At 45.3% G+C, this 16,737-nt stretch overlaps 2 protein-coding genes across 3 annotated transcripts; one reads left to right on the top strand and one right to left on the bottom strand.

The window, feature by feature from the left end:
* Positions 1-207: 207 nt before the first annotated feature.
* ak7b (adenylate kinase 7b) lies at positions 208-13,348 on the bottom strand. 2 transcript variants are annotated; one of them, XM_040049124.1, is made up of 18 exons: positions 13,198-13,346; positions 11,870-12,022; positions 11,669-11,777; positions 10,449-10,543; positions 10,033-10,143; positions 9,877-9,960; positions 7,735-7,817; positions 7,518-7,608; positions 6,986-7,063; positions 6,358-6,507; positions 6,149-6,277; positions 5,973-6,072; positions 3,032-3,157; positions 2,912-2,962; positions 2,607-2,804; positions 2,297-2,517; positions 1,947-2,105; positions 208-1,856 (listed from the first exon to the last, which is right to left on the bottom strand). In XM_040049124.1, the coding sequence occupies exons 1-18, from the start codon at positions 13,267-13,269 to the stop codon at positions 1,800-1,802; spliced, it is 2,067 nt and encodes a 688-aa protein (XP_039905058.1). In that variant the 5' UTR covers positions 13,270-13,346; the 3' UTR covers positions 208-1,799. The 2 variants fall into 2 exon arrangements, with proteins under 2 accessions (XP_039905058.1, XP_039905059.1); XM_040049125.1 differs by lacking the exon at positions 11,870-12,022 and having other exon boundaries at positions 13,198-13,348.
* Positions 13,349-13,670: 322 nt separating this feature from the next.
* On the top strand, positions 13,671-16,512 carry LOC120744625. The gene is made up of 3 exons (XM_040049126.1): positions 13,671-14,380; positions 15,005-15,140; positions 15,421-16,512. Exons 1-3 carry the CDS (start codon positions 13,785-13,787, stop codon positions 16,171-16,173), a joined length of 1,485 nt encoding a protein of 494 aa, XP_039905060.1. The 5' UTR covers positions 13,671-13,784; the 3' UTR covers positions 16,174-16,512.
* The last annotated feature ends 225 nt before the right edge of the window (positions 16,513-16,737 follow it).

The following is a 16,737-nucleotide window of genomic DNA, read 5'->3' as shown; positions in this document are numbered from 1 at the left end:
CTAACACAACTTTGCTCTCACCGTCACCGAGTCCTGGAGGGTCGAGCAGGAAAGTGTCAGCTTGCATTTTTGGCTTCTGGTGGTGCGTAGATGAAATGAATCTGCTGCACAGACACTATTTAACTGTGTGTACAAATAACACTGGCAGAGTGATCTAAGAAACACAGGGTTTATCTCAGAGGTTGTCAAAGGAAGAACTGAGTCCGGTAAAGAAAAACGGTGGTTTTAATATGTGCTGCTGTTCAGATGGAAGAGCCGACGCACAAAAAGAGAGCTCATCATTCATGCTGCTTTCATCTGACTGTTCAGCACTGAAGACGTCCTGATATTTCAAAGACTAAAAACATAAAGAGACTCATCATTATCACCGTCACAGCCTCCCGACAGTTAATAGGTAATCCAAGGCTGACACCTAGTGGTAAAACACTGCCTGTAAAACAGCCGGGAGATGATGGAGGAGGCGTTTCCTCGGGGAATAACATCGAACCAGTGAGTCTGTCCGGAGCGCTCAAAAGTCATCGGTGACCAGAACGCAGCAGGATGAATTGAGTTACGTTTGAATACTCGGGGATTTTCTAAAAGGGAGACGAAACACACACACAGGACAAAGAGCTCCTGGCTGCTGCCACACAGACTGTGATGGATGGTGGAGAACAAACCACAACAACATCAGCGATACCTCCCCAGCACAGTCCCAAACAAATACCTTTTAAAAATATGCTTCAGATGTTGGGTAGAAACAGCACCTCAGCCTCAGGGCCAATCACAGCTCAGAAGCGTGGCGCTAAAGAAGGCCGAGCACGTGCTGATCCTACACAGTAACACCAGTCCACAAATGCAGCAAAGACTGGGAGCTGTTCTCACCTCCCACCATAGAACCAGTACACCCAGCACCATCAGTGGACAGAGGTCACTGCAGTTCACTGGGAAGCTTTTCTCAGGCCTCGCCTTAGAGGACCTGTGCAAGCAAAAATCCAACACATGCTGTCTGATACGCTTTAGTATGACATCACCATCTAGCAGGGACCTGTTTGTTGTGTTGTGGGTTTGAAACTATGTTTAGTGTTAATGTAACCGGTGTTACAGATGCTACACTCAGGTTATTTCAGCACATCGTGAAGATGGACAGTTGACATCTCAGCTGCTACACCTGTGTGTGTGCCCACATACTGCATGGTGCTCACTATGACAGAGAACTGTGTGTGTGTGTGTGTGTGTGTGTGTGTGTGTGTGTGTGTGTGTGTGTGTGTGTGTGTGTGTGTGTGTGTACCGGGGGCACACGTGCTGCAGTCCAACAGTGTTGCAGCAGCTTGCATCACAGTGTTTCCCAAATAAACTCCACTAATTTCCCCATGTGGTGATTAAGTATGTACAATGAAATCGTTTGGTGTTCTGTCGCAACCAATTATGTACACTTTGGAGTCACGAGTGGCAACATGAGAGACCGACAAATTAGCCGCCATTCGTAACATTTATCCTTCCTGGAAATCTGAAGCTAAATCAAAGCAATTATGACCCGAGCGTGTCTGCTTTACAGTTTACCAAGTTTATTAAGCAAATTAACTTCCTAATTAGCTCCTGGTTTTGTGCACACTTTCATCTGCTTTTTGGGTTGCTTTTAAGTAACGGCCAGCACACGAGAGCCCAAACAAACCGTGTATGAATGCAACAGGGGCAGGAGAATGGGCCACTTACAAATCACACCTAATCAAAATCCCAGCATGGAGTTGGGGACACTTGGCGTGTGACGACTGAAATGCTCTGACGAGTCTCAAAGACTCAAAGGAAATTCTCCTCGGCTAGGAAAGCTGCTCGTGATCGGCTTCAAAAGGGTTGTTCTTCAGCAAGTACTCTGCCTGAAAGACAAAGAGACGTACGCCATCACGATTAACGCCACGTGGAGGAGACGCTAACGACCAGGCAATAATCTGTGGGCAGTGAAATACCAGGAAGTCCACGGGGTCCTGTGGTTGAGCTCGGCAGCATGCAGTCAGACACTGGCTCAGCGTGGGCACTACCTGTTCCATCAGGTAGCCCCTCATGGGGCGCGACGTGGCTTCCAGCTCCTCCTCCTCCTGCTGCCTCACCTGCTCCAGCTTCTTAGTCTAATACACAGAGACATGTAGAGAATAGTTCAGCTTGTTGCCTCTTCTGGTGTGTATCCATCATGGCCAGCAGAGTGACACTGACTGTCTGCTTGTTAAAGCAGAGCTCTTCACAGCGCTCTCCTCTGCTCATTGTTAGGAAATGTGTTTTATATGTCGTTAACAGCGCCTCGTCTTTCTCCTCCACCTACCCACTCAGCCCAGCGTGCAGCCCTGGCTCTGGCCTCGTTGGCCTCCATCTGTTCCACCTCTGCTCTCTCCTGGGCTTCTCTCCTCAGCCTCTCGCCAGCCTTCCTCCTCTCCTCCTCCTTCACCTCCTGGCTGCTGGGACCGTAGTTTCTGGGCTGGCCCACCATGTCAATGACCTTCTGCATCAGAGGCAGGCAGTCTGCTTCATCGTTGCTGCTGATCTCTGCAGACGAGGAGCACAGAGACTTTTAGCAACACTAAGAAAGCAGCATTTCCCCCTCACAAGTGATGCAGTCTCTCTTCACGGGTTACCAAACTGCAGCGGGATGATGTCATGCTCATAAAAGTAGTTGAGGACCACATCATCCTCCGACTGTTTCTCGTTGTAAGCAGCCAGCCGCCTCGAGAAGTTCTCTGGCTCGCAGTTGTGTTCCTGCACGCGGCTCTCGGGCAGGTTGAGCACTCGATCCAACAGGAAGGCCTCTGTGGCCTCCAGGCACAACACAAACTCTGTGGCCACACAAGACAACTGTTACTGATGGAGCAGGCTGCACATCTGTTACTGTTGTTGTTAAATGAGAAATAAAAGGATCTGAGTCACAGCTCCCTGCAGGTACCGGGTATAATGCTGGTTAAAGAATTCTGGGATGTTGCATCCTCTTCTTTACCTGGAGAAGAAAAGAGTGAGTGAGCAGGTGAGGCCCTGACGTGCAAGAGCCTCGGGGTGGCCGACTCACCGTCAAAGAGCTCTTTGGCTTGTTCACGTGTTTGGGGAAAGTCCTCCAACACATAACCCTGGTTTTTACACGGGTGAGTCATCAGCTCGTCCCTCATCACGTTCAACAGCAGCTCCTCCTCCAGACCTGCGGGATTCATGTTTCTATTCAACTGATGCCTCGAGGCGCGAATATAGCAAAGATCAGACAATAATACCAATCTGTGCAAATAGTCCATGTGATCATGTGACAAAACCATCCAATCCGAACACTGTTCACAGCAGCAGATCATTTCCCATAATACAGATAAATCTGTAATTACCCGATTTATCCTGCAGCATGTGCAAAAACCTGCCGAACTCACATCATGCTCACTTTGTGAGAGCTAACCATAAACTCCCAGCATGTCCCTGCAGCTGCACACACACACATGCAGACACCTCACACACAGGTGTGAACGTTCAGAGGACACACACCAAGTCTCTGACCGAGGCACAAACACAGCACCCAGCAAAGTGCAGAGCACTCAAAGCCAATATAAAAGCTGAACTCTGTCACCGTACAGAGAAATGTTCATGTTTGATCTGCATATAATACAAGCTGCTTCAAACAGTTGCTGTCTGAGGTGCAGAAAAGTGAGCTACAGTCCTGAAGAAGCTTTTTCCCAGTCAAGTTTAAAAAAGTTAATAAACTGAATTAAATCTGAATATTCCAGAGTCTGCATAGAGCACCAAAGAAACATGGAAACAGACCAAATGTCCCTCATGAATGTAGAAAACAAACACAGTCGTGTATGCAGATCTGACAGGATTGATTAGCAGCTGAAACACAACATCAGTGTTTCACAGCCACATGCTGGGCTCTGCTGAACAAACGTGAAGTGATGAAGAGACGTGGTTTTGGGTCTGATCAGATGGCTTTTACATAAAGAACATAGCTCTGGTTTGCTGCCTGATCCCTCTGAGGAGGCGCAGTCACCTGCTGTATCGTACCTGGGCTGGCTGCAGAGCCCTTAGCACGTCAGGCCAAAGCCAGACAATCACAGGAGCGGCAGTTTTGCACGCTGACATGAGCAAACCCGTCTAAATGTTTACCAGCGTCAACTGAATGTGTTACAGTCAGAAAGAATGTCATAAATACTGAAGCAGCTATGATTACATTAGGTTAAATATTAATGCAGAAGTTAGAGTCATGAATTAGTTCTTTTGTTTTTTGTGTCCCGTTTGGATCTTTAGCCATCAGAATTGTTGTCTTAAGGCCAAGAAAGATGCCAAGCGGATTTATTTTACCAAGTGGATCATCATGGCCTTGCCATATTGGTCCATTTGATTGACCTTTATTATAATTATGTATTTATTTTATTTTCAGTTGCTACAAACGGGACAGACATGACTGGGGGATAGGACAGGGAGAAAGAATGAAAGAAAGAGAGGGAGAGAAAGAAAACCAAAGGGGAGAAGAGACGGTGAGAAGGGGGGGAAGAAAAAAAAAAAAAAAACACCTGGGTCACCTGTATGGAGAAAAAAAACAGAAGAGAAAGCGAACAACAAAGAGCAACATAATAAAAACGGCACCATCACAATAAACTAGCTAGCAGTAGATAACAGTAGATACTAAACATTAAACGATATTGTGCAGCACGCAAGATAGACAGCGCACAATGTGCTTTGAGGCAGCAGCCAAGAAAGCTGTAGTCCGCGTCTGTGAACACCCGTGTGTACACCTGTGTGCACACCTGTGTGGATCAGCATGCTTGTATTCCAAAGGTTTCTCCATGTAACGATCTGCTAGGGAGTGTGGGGAGCCATAGCCCCGCCCACCAGGGTATGAAGCAGGTATGGAGGAGATCCAGGCCCCAGACATCCAGAGGCCCCAGAGTACGAGGACTCGAGGAGGACCACCAAAGGGGGGGGGGGGCCGTGCCACCCTCCTGGGAAGAGCTGAGTAGAGCCCCAAACGAGAGGTCACCCCGCAGCTACGGAGCAGAGGCCAGAGGGGGTTGCAGTGGCGTGCCCGCGGGCTCTGCCGGCAGCCAGCTGTGCCAGAGAGGACCGAGCTTCAGGCCCAGAGGCCAGAGGCCTGAGGGCATCCCACCCCCCGGAAGGGGCCCAGCCGGGCCACAGGCCCCAGGCCCCGCCAATCGGCCACCAGGAGTGAGCCGATACATACATGAGCGCCCAGCCCCAGACGACAAGGACCACCAACACACCAACGTCTGAGGGCATCAGCCACCGGCAGGGAGTGTGGTGAGGGGAGATAGGCCTCTGTACTTTGGAGGGCCTGAGATGTACCCAGAGAGGTGGAGTCTAAGACCCAACCTGACATATAGACACAGACGAACAGGCGCACGCGGACACAGACGTGCATTCCTACCCCATATACACCACCAAATACTCGGCACTCACCCAGCGTGTAGACAGACACATGAATTAGTTCTATACAGAAAACATGAAGACATAACCCAGAACTCTGGAAGGAGAAGATGTCAGGTCTGCTGCTTCAGACTGAAGTTAGGACGATTATCATCTAAGGAGCTCGGAAAGAACGGGGACCAGACCAGTTCTGACACCAGGTGATGGAGTCGCAGGTGTGGGGTGTGTGAAACAGGGCGTGGGTCACATGCATGCTCACATGCAGTACTGCTGCTTGGATTTACTGCGATAGTACAAGTAGCAGGGTCTTGTCTCACTGCATGACTGATGTCGCAGTCAAACAGCATGTTGTTGCTGCTTGTTTGTATTCAGATATTTTTAAAATCTTATGAAACTGTATATGAGCTTCCTCCGTAGCTTACGTGAGTGCGACTGCCTCACAAACACCAAACATATACTTAAAAACAAACAAACACATTTCTGGTTCTTAATAATTAAAACTAGAAATTACCCTCACGACAGATAAACACACTGCCCTCAGTCACGACTCGAGTGCCAACACATCCAGACCTCGTTATCTGAAGCCGTACCTGGGTTCTGTTCCAGGCGTTCCTTCATCATGCTCAGCTGCTCCTGGGCCTCTTGTGTGGACTGCCCTTCACCGGGATCAGGATTCCTGACAGCATGTTCCTGAAGGGAAAGCAGATTAAAATGCTACAGCTGTACTCAGTTCTGATTGATTTGGAGGAGAAAGTAAAGAGCTCACCAGCCGGGCGATGGTGTCAGAGACGGTGCCTTTCACTGTGACGTGATGGAGTCGGTAATATTCGCAGATCTTTTTGGACACTGTGGTTTTACCTACTGCAGGAGGACCCAGTACACACAGACGGACGGGCTGCAAACACACAGATTAGCCAGTAAAGCCTGACAGTGTGTACACTGTATGTAGTCTCATATGTGTGTGTGACTGCATACCAGCAGCCCGCGGCTCTGCCGGTACTCCTGCACCACAACCTCGATATTTTCCACCAGACCGAACTGGCACACCCAGTTAAAAGAGAAAAGTTTCTTGATGTAAGCAGCCTCCATGCGGAGACTGACCAGCAGAGAGTCGGCTTCCATCACCTGTTGCAGCAGAAACAAAACACGGCAGTGCTGCAGAATCTTCCTCTCTCCATGGTTTCACCTCTCAAAGCCCCAAAAAGCACACAGACACACGCACACAGACACACACTCACAGGCACGCACACACACACACGCACACACAGGAAGCCGATGAATGTGAGAAAGCAGCAGTCACATTGATCTTAGGAAAAACTTTTTTCATGTTCGGTTCTTTGAAAACTGTGAATCACTGACTGATGGCGCACACTGATGCACACTGATGGCGCACACTGATGCACACTGATGGCGCACACTGATGGCGCACACTGATGCACACTGATGCACACTGATGGCGCACACTGATGGCGCACACTGATGCACACTGATGCACACTGATGGCGCACACTGATGCACACTGATGCACACTGATGGCGCACACTGATGGCGCACACTGATGGCGCACACGTCACACACTGATAAATGCACAGGCACGTCATACACTGAGGTCCTTGGTGAGGAAAGCATCCTCTGATGGCTTCTTCTGGATCTTCCCTGGTCCGAGGACGGAGGCGATTTTCTGGAGGAGAATCAACATAATTGTCTGATCAACACTCATATTCACACAGGTTGCACCGTTCACAGCAGCAGTCTGTGGACACCCATTCATTTTTAATGATCATAGTCAGTGTGGACGCCACGCGTTAGCCTGGAGCTGAGTGTTTCTGGGGGTGGGTGGATCTGACCCTGAAGCCACACACTCATTGGCTAAAGAACTTTTCATTATCCAATCAATGTACACTGAAAACTCCTCCTTTCAGACATAGAAAGAGAAAAATGCACAAAATAAACTTCATGTTTTATCCAATACTATGTGAAAGGAGTGTTTACATCGGTAAAGGTACGCTACTTTCCCAAACACTCTATATGGAAGCATTTTTCCCACTCACAGGTCAGGCTCCAGCCCCCGAGGCTAAGCCCATTGTTCATGTGTGTGGCTTTGGCGAGGCTTCCTGATGACTTGCTAGACACACCTTGACAATTTCTTCCATGGTATTGTTCGAATCGTCCACTGCCAGTAGATAATATGGTCTTGGTTGATGTTGGATCACGCTGCAAACCACACTGGAACACAGAAGGAAAACCACAGGACACAGTGAAAACATCGTTTGTACCATCAGACCCTGTTGTGTGATGACTTCATGTTTCAGGCTGTCAGTTGTGTAGCACAAACACAATGAAGCAGCCAACCTTGCCAAGTCATGGATGTGAATCGTGGGAACGATGTTCTCGCCATCTCCAAAGACGGGCCCATCTTCTCCCAGCCATGATTTCTATAAAGTCACATCACTGCAGTTACTCACATTTGTTGAGTCGTTTCCATCTAATTAGAGCTGAATATTCTTTTTCCTATTTTTCCACGAGTTACAGAGACAAACCGGTCAGTCGACTTCGTGTCATGTGATACAACATGTCTCCCCTTTATTGCACGAGAGCGTAGCCATCGATAACAAAGCCAGCCGTTTCATTCCAGTCCGACACAGCCTGCTGCAGCATCTGTTCAGTCCTCTGATCACCACATTGTGTTCATGTTCAATTCAATTCAATTCAATTTTATTTATATAGCGCCAAATCACAACATAAGTCGCCTCAAGGCGCTTCATAGATACAGAGAAAAAAAAAGTTCTAAGAGAAATCATTTCCACGGTTTCACAGAGTCATCTACACCAGCGGTGCCCAACCCCCGGGCCTCGGACCGGTACCGGTCCATGAGTCGTTTGGTACCGGGCCGAGAGAGTTGAGGCTCAGGTGTGAAATGTGTGGTTTTCAGGGTTTTTATCGGTTTTCAGCGTTATTTTGTTATCGTTTTTATCGTTGACTCGGTTTTCCTGGGTCTTTTCACGTGTGTTATGAATAAATTTTCTTTTTTTCGGTACCGGTACTAGTTTTATTTTGTTGTATTTATCCGCGACACCTTAAAGGCCGGTCCATGAAAATATTGTCGGGCATAAACTGGTCCGTGGCGTAAAAAAGGTTGGGGACCGCTGCTCTACACAAAGCATTTTGGAGACAGTAGCATTCACGGGAGTTTCATGGGGTGTTCATGAAACAGACTTTAATTATCAAACTGCGTTTTTTTGTGTTGCCCTGATATTCTGTCGTACTGTAGAGTGAGAAGATAAAAACATTTTACCACATCATTTAGTCACTTTTGATCAAACCACAAGTTTCCTACCAAAGCATGCTCAGGACTTCTACCATCCACCTCTGCAGGAAACACCCTGCCAGCTTACAGGCCTCACACTGTGCACCCGGCACACACAGCCAGTGCTCATTTAGAAAGCACTCCACAAGTGTTACCATTAACAGGTGGACACACACACAAACGTGCTGTTTAGTTTGCGTGTTTTCCACTGAGCCATTGGTTGGCACTAGTTAGCCAGCATAATCTCATCCATCGTATTCTCTGCTCGGACAACATGCCGATGCACGAACTGTACGAACTTAAAACATTTATTTTTAAAAGTAGGTTCACAGACAGGCTTGAGTCCGTGACAGCTCTGAGCTCTAATGTATAATTCAGACCAGTGTTTTCCAACCACTGTGCTGCAGCACATAGGTGTGCTGTAAGAAATGATCAGCTGTGCCGCAACAGGCAGAACAATTACATCCTCTTCCACTAGAGGGCAGTACAACTGCCTGCTCTAATGAAAAAGGGTTTCCAAGTGCCAGTAAAACAGAAGAAGACGAAACATAACAGTCATGCTGTGAGACGCTGCGGCGCGTAACAGCAATAGATAAATATCTGAAGACGTAGAGCAGTCGGTCTGAACTGGGTCCAACCCAGATGAAGCCTCTAGCAGGAGCAGCGGTGAGAGGAAAGCATTAAAGTTCAAACCAAGCCAATTCTGCTGCGTCTGGTGTGTGGGGGGACATGATCAACATGCTTTTGTGACGTTCTTGTTTGGTTGTGCTGTGTGATTTTTCTAATGTGAAATATGTGTGTGGTTTCAAAGGCTGGGAAACACTGATCGATATACTTGTAGTGTTTCAGTCCAGCTGACTTTGAACCCGTCTTTCAGTAGCTGCACCTATCGTACCAACTTCAAAGTCTTAGATGATTTCTTCTTGAGGTATCACATTCATAAGACTTGACCTCTGACCTCTGAGGTCACTGATAATCAAACCTGTCTGAGAGTCTTAGTAGATAAACCTATGGTATTAATTTGCAGCCCCTGCGTTGCAGTTTTCCAGTTATGGCATTTACAGATTAAGGTGTCAACATCAGCAGTAAATTAATCTGCAGTGTTAGCCTATGTTTGTAACCTGCCTTTGACCTGCCACGGCTGTCTATCCCTCATCCTAATTGTAGGTGTAGCCTTCAATTCTTACCTTGAAAAAGTAGTGGAAGATCTGTTCTCCCATCCCATACTGAAGTCCTGCTGCCACCACGTACGTGGAGAAGAGCTGTCTGTCCTGAAAGTAACACGTAACACTCAGACACGTCTCCATCGAGCGTCTGTTATTAAAAAACCGTTACAAACTTACAGTTTTGCCCATTTTCACTACTCTCTTCTCCAAATCAATGTGCCGTTCAAAATTGGGATGTGCTCTCCTGCTCCAGAAAATGGCATCAGTGAAAGGAAGCTCCAGATCATCCTGTCACGAGCATCATGGCAGGAGATTACCAGCAACTTCATGACAGATTTACGTGGACATGCTTGGTACTCCACGTCACAGGGTACAGAAATATAAAGAATGAATAATAAAACCCTGAGATGGTTTTTTGCTTTTGACACAACATTATGAGAACATCTATAATGTTCTTACTACGTGTTTTTATCCCAGAGAGCACTGTAGTCAGAAACATCTCATAAAGGCTTCACTTTAACGAGTTTCTTACAAGTTTAGGTAGATATTACAGATGCACAATGACCGGCATGTCAGATTTCTGTTACACTCACAGGATCAGCTGGCTTGCTGCAGGCCCAGGTCATGATCGTGGAGATGAGGATGAACATCTTTGGCCCAGAAAAATGCTCGACTTCACTGTGAAGCGCTACGAGTGAACAAAAAATCTTTTGTGACGGCTTAAAGAGCTTTTCAATGTCAATCAGGTTCATTGATATAGTTCTGGTTCACAACAACAGTCCCCTCACAGAGCTTTATATAATCAAGTAAAGACCCTGCAATATTAGAGAGAGAGCCCCAGCAGTCCTGGGATGCCTTGGGACCGCCAGCTGGTGACAACGGGAAGGAAGAACTCCCTTTCAACAGGAAGAGAACTTGGCAGAAGCTCAGGTAGAGGTGACATATACCTCAACTGGCTGGAGGGTGAAGAAAAGAGCATGAAGAGACCTGGAGAAAACTATCAAAGACACTACATTTAATGACATGATCCAGTGGCATGTAAATGCATCAGGACTGTGAAGATGCTACTGGTGAACTGGGTAAGTGTATCGGTAGGGATGGCATTCCAACAACTTCACACGGACTTAACAATATTTAAATTCTAGTTAAATCTAAAACTGAAGCTCCACATGGAAGCTTGACCTTCTGACCAGATGGTCAGACTGTGACGTGTGAAGGCAGCAAACACAACAGCTGTGATTTACCTGACCATCACCTGGCTATCCTCGCTCCTCAACTCTACTGCCTCACAGCAAAGACCAGGTAACACTCAGTGCCAATGTCTGAACCTGGCTTCAGCTTGATTTGTATGAATGATGGCTGTTGTTACATTCTGGACTGAGTGCACTGAGTGCATTACCAACGTGAACAAGAGCACCACAATGAAAAACAACCATCGTTACCTCCGTAACGTTTGGCCAGCACAACCACTAAATATGGAGTCAGTAAGTCCTACGTGCCATAGTATTCACTAACATGGCCGGTGTCATCAACGCTAGCACAGATGCAGTTCTGCACATCAGCTGAAGGACTGAGGAAGTCACCTGGATGAGGGACGAAACGTCTCTCCCACAGAAAACGTCCAGATCAACAGAATCAACCTTTCTGGCTTCATCATACGGGTTTTCAAAAATATCAATTTGTAAAGCAGCTAAAGCTAAAGTCAGGAAAAACAAAGCACAAATAAATAAATAATAAACATAAACACAAACAACAATGTGTACTTATAAGCAAATATTGAGCACAGAGCCTCAGGGATAGCTAACAGACTTACCCGAGGCAGCCCAGAGAGCCTCTTCCACCTGATCAGCATGCTGGGTGACATTGTAGATAACAACATCACAGCCCATCAGTTTGGACAGGAGCTCATCTCGGTCCAGACGCTTGAAAAAAAGCAACAAATAATTGGTCTTGAATGTAAAGTTTGAATAAAAGGCTAAGGCTTTCACAGCGTAAACAACTTTAAAGTCCTTACAGTGTACTGTTCGACCACATGAGGCCTTTCCACAGCAGATGGATGTGAAACAGTTCCCACCACCTGGAAGGTCCTCTTATGGTTTGACACCAGCTCTGCCTCCACATCAGAGCTGGTATTAACAGCAGCTCCAGCCACACTTCCACTCAGGACCTAATCCAAAAACAACGTTCAAACCAACTTGAAAAGCCTTTCTTGTTCCACACGCCTGAACTCTCTTAAGTTTTCCTGTAATTTCTTTAAGTCGTCTTCAGGAGTGTCTCTCTGGGCTTCTTACTGTGTGTGTGTTTCTGTGTTTTTAGGTCTGCTCTGACGGCCCTGTGGTGGCGTTTCTCCTTGCTTTTGTAGATCACGTGACCCTACTGTGGCGCTGAGGACACCTAGCCAACTCCCTGTTTCAGTTGCTCTCACAGAATCAGTGCTCACTCATCCAAGAACACACCACAGAACTGATTCACAAACTTTCGTTTTGTAAATAACCCAGATCATGCTTCAGAAACTTGTGTGAGCTCTCCTTTGTTGTAAGCTAGAGGCACTTGTAACACATTTCTTCTTTTGCCCCCACTTGTCCAGTTTCCTCAGGTTTGTAGGACACACTGCACACCTGATGGCTCTTCAGCATCATCTCGTGGGTGTAAAAATACTATTTTATGACTGTGGAACTGTTTACCTGGCTATTTATTACAGATTCAAATAAAGACCAGGGAACAACTCGTGTGGGGTTTTTTTGCTACAGGCTGCTAGGAACAAGGTGCCTAGCACATAATTCAAACTGGTCCCCTGCAAAGTCCTCATGTCACTGGTTAATACGCTTGAATAGGTCACACACACAGATTCCTCTGAACATCTCTCTGTGTGGGCTTTTATTTTGAAAATAAATAAATGGTTTTCTTTGTAAAGGTACACTAAGTCCAGCTCACATCAGCTTAAAGCAAGTCATCGCCGTTTCATGACTTTCTGAAAATGTAAGCATCACCATCAGTCTGTGAAAACACCTCAAACGTAATCCACCCATCAGAATAATGTCATCTAAATGCGTGGAAGCTCGCCAACCGACCGTTGTACCTGAAACAGGTGGTTAAGAAGTGGGCGGAGATAGGGCAGCGGGGCCAACAATAATAGAGAAAGTATCCTTGTTTTAGTAACCGATGATGTGAAAGTGATTAATGCTGAAAACACGAATCGAAGATGACACTGATTTAACATCATTTCCGGTGTTGTTTGCTCGCTCTGCTCCAAACCAAAGCTAATGAGTCACGTTAGGTGTTGCTGTGAGGTGGCATCAGAGCAGCTGCTTTCACTGAGTCCGTGCAGGCTTCAAATGTTACCTGCGCGATGTGTCTGGATGCGTACGAGTCCACGTTGTTAAGAAACACCCGTGTCGTCTCTGGCTGCGCCATGCTAGCTCCCGACCGCTCTGTTAGCGTGTTACTGTTAGCGTCGCGTAGTCAAGGAGACGGCCACTCCCACAGCTGTGACGTTAAAGCGAGGCTGACCAACTGTAAAGCCTATATGACATTTTTCATTTCACTATTCATTAACCACAGAGAAGGCATCGTTTAAATATGTCAAAGTTTTCTTTAAGCAAACAGTTTTATTAAAGTTCTTCCTGACTGGGCCAAGTGTCTTATTTTTGGAAATCAAAATATAAAGCTCCAGTGTGGACCTTTATAACATGTAGAAACATTAAAGCATTAAACCAACCAGGCCCTGTGCATGCACACTGATGCACAGCGACCATAAGATAAGATAAGATAAGATAAGATAACTCTTTATTGCCATTACACAGTCATACCTAGTACAATGGACTACTTGCACTAGGGCATGTGACGTATTTCCGTTTCCAAATACTACCGCTTGGGCGTTTCCGGTACGTTTGTTTATCTATCGGTAGCTATGCTAATATCGCTTCAGAATGAGTATAAAAAGGAAAGTATTTAAAACAGAACATTTTCAAAAACAGGAGAAGAAATACTCAGAGCATTGCTGTGTCCCACTTTGTTCGGCTTCAGCCAAATTTAACGGCATACTAAGTTTTCATGCCTTTCCGACCCATTCCGACTTGAGAAGACAATGGCTGGTAAACATACGCCGGGATCATTTCAGGATTACCTCTCACACCAGGGTCTGCTGCAGACACTATGCCAGTGATCAACTCATAGAGCCAACAACCCTCGATGGTCGAAGGCGGCTTATTAAAGGTGCTGTACCAACACTTTTTGAGTGGAATGGCTATAAAGTTGAACCACCGCGGCGTAGTGTTTGGGAGAGAACGGAGCGACGCCCTGAACTAGTTCCTCCTGACGATCAAGAAGAGCACAGTCTTACAAGAGATCATGACTACTGCTCAGTCCCTGAGCCGTCTGCATTGGACATATCTGCATCAGCTGCAGAAGACCTGTCCAAAGACGTGGAGACTCTGAGGAAGGAAATACAGGAGTTACGTGTCCAGCGAGAATTTGGGTTACAGCGTTTTGCTGGCTCCGACAGTGACATCCGATTCTATACCAGGTACACCTAAGTTCTATTCAAGCTAACTGTTTAAAATATACCAAGGTCACCATCAGTTAAATTTCAAGTGTTTCCAGTCTTAATGAAACACAATAGAAATTTACTTTTTCTCTGCTGATTGTATGTTTCATGTAGATCAGGGGTGTCAAACTCAAATACACAGTGGGCCAAAATTCAAAACTGGAACAAAGTCGCGGGCTAACATTAATATTTATTGAAAAAAAATCTTCCTCCTGATTTAATAATGAATCTTTTCTTATGGACTCAAACAAGTTTTGCTGAAAAACTGAATATGGAACAATCAAAGCTTAATACTAAACAATATATATATTAGCTGTATAATACCAGTAGGCCAGCTCTGATAGTCATTTGGTATGGCTTCGCGGGCCAAATGTAATTAGGCTGCGGGCCAAATTTGGCCAGAGTTTGACACCTATGATGTAGATGCTTTAGTATTTAAACGATATCCTAATGCTACAGGTCAAATACAACACCAAATAGACTCTTAATCAGACTATTTTATACAGCATACCATTAGCATATTTGTCACAGTTTACATTATTTTTATGTCAGTGTGTAATGTTAATTAATGATTGACACGATGTATGTCTCTCTCGTGAATAGATTTCCAAGCTATGCTCATTTGATGGCATTTTGGTTTTTGATTGAGCCTTGCATCTATAAAATGATCCGGGTTTCAAGAGCCAAGTCAGCTGCCAATCAGAACAAAGAAGTGTTGACACCTGCACGCACATCAACAGTAGGTTATGGGTTTGTTGGTAGTTAGAACTAGAGGTGTAATGTTATTGTATTTATGTACAATAACATTACATAATGTACAATAGCATACATACACAGGTGTATGTATGCTAGACTCAGTATCCTACATACATACACCTGTGTACTACAGCACCTCATTGTTTACCCCATGGTACAGTATGGTATGCATAACCATTACAAAACATTTAGCCAAGAAAAGCATAATTTTACTAGTTCATAGCTTAAGGAGTAACATTTTCCCTTTTGTTTTCACCTTCCAGAGGCAGCTGCTACAGCCAATTGACGAGTTTTTTCTTTTCCTGGTTTTCCTGTCAGTTGGTTTGAAGGAGCGAGACCTGGCACACCGATTTAACATACACCAGTCCACAGTGAGCCGCATTTTTGCAACATGGACAAATTTTCTTGCCACTGCACTGGGGTCTCAGTGCATTTGGCTTACACGTGAAGAAGTGCCAGCTTACCTCCCTGAGGAATTCAAAGATTTCTCAGACACCCAGATGATCCTTGACTGTACAGAGCTGAGGTGTCAGACACCATCCTCACCACTTCTCCAAAGTGAAATGTACTCTTCGTACAAATCCCACTGTACGATGAAAGCCCTGGTTGGCATAGCTCCACATGGTCCAGTCACATTCATCTCTAATCTGTATGCTGGTTCGGTTAGTGACAAGGAACTATTCAAACAATCAGGCATTGCTGAGAAGTTGACTGAAGACATGGCAGTGATGGTAGATAAGGGCTTCCTAATCACCGATTGTTGTAACTGCAAAGTGTACTGCCCACCTTTTCTATCTAAGCAGAAGCAGATGCCAGCATACCAGGTTAAGGAGACACAGGCCATAGCCAGACTCAGGGTGCATGTGGAGCGAGTCATTAGGAGGATCAAACAGAACAAACTTTTTGATAGCATCATTACCATGTCACATGTTTATAATATCAACCAACTGTTTGCAGTGGCATGTATGCTGTCAAATTACCAGAACACAGCATTAGTTAAAAAATGGGTTAAGTGAGACAAGATGGATTTTTCCCAAGACACCAGTGCCAGTAACTTATGGAAAATGACCTGCAGCTGAGGCCACTACAGTTGCATTTCTTCCTTCTCAGCTGACAATACTTTATTACAGAACTGGTACTTGAGTCCTGATAGTTGAGTTTCAGTTATTGATAATTCAAATTCAATGCAAATGTTGAATGTTAATAATACTGTTTAATTATACTACTATATTACTATTCAGATTCAACAAAACTGTTTATCAAAATTATAAAGTAAATCACTAAATCGTTTTAAAATCATAAGTGACATTGTGCTTTTGTAACATCAAAAATACCATTTGTCATTTTCTACAGTTCAGTTGTGTTATTGTCTAAATGTATATCAGTATGCTAGGCATGGAGTTTTAAATACTTACCATGTAAATAAGTTCTGCACAAATTCAATGTTTTAATGTGTGTTTTTAAAAATTAAATTGATGCCATTGCTTAAATAACAGTTTATTGATGTCACATAAAAGTAACATGTAACAACAAAAGAATTCATGAAATATATTGAAAATAAAACATCAGTTATTTTGTTC

The sequence above is a fragment of the Simochromis diagramma genome, unplaced genomic scaffold (genome assembly GCF_900408965.1).
Source record: "Simochromis diagramma unplaced genomic scaffold, fSimDia1.1 OVJJ01000426.1, whole genome shotgun sequence".
Taxonomy (NCBI): Eukaryota; Metazoa; Chordata; class Actinopteri; order Cichliformes; family Cichlidae; genus Simochromis; species Simochromis diagramma.
Note: the sequence above shows the minus strand (reverse complement) of the source record. Positions and strands in the feature narration are given on the sequence as shown.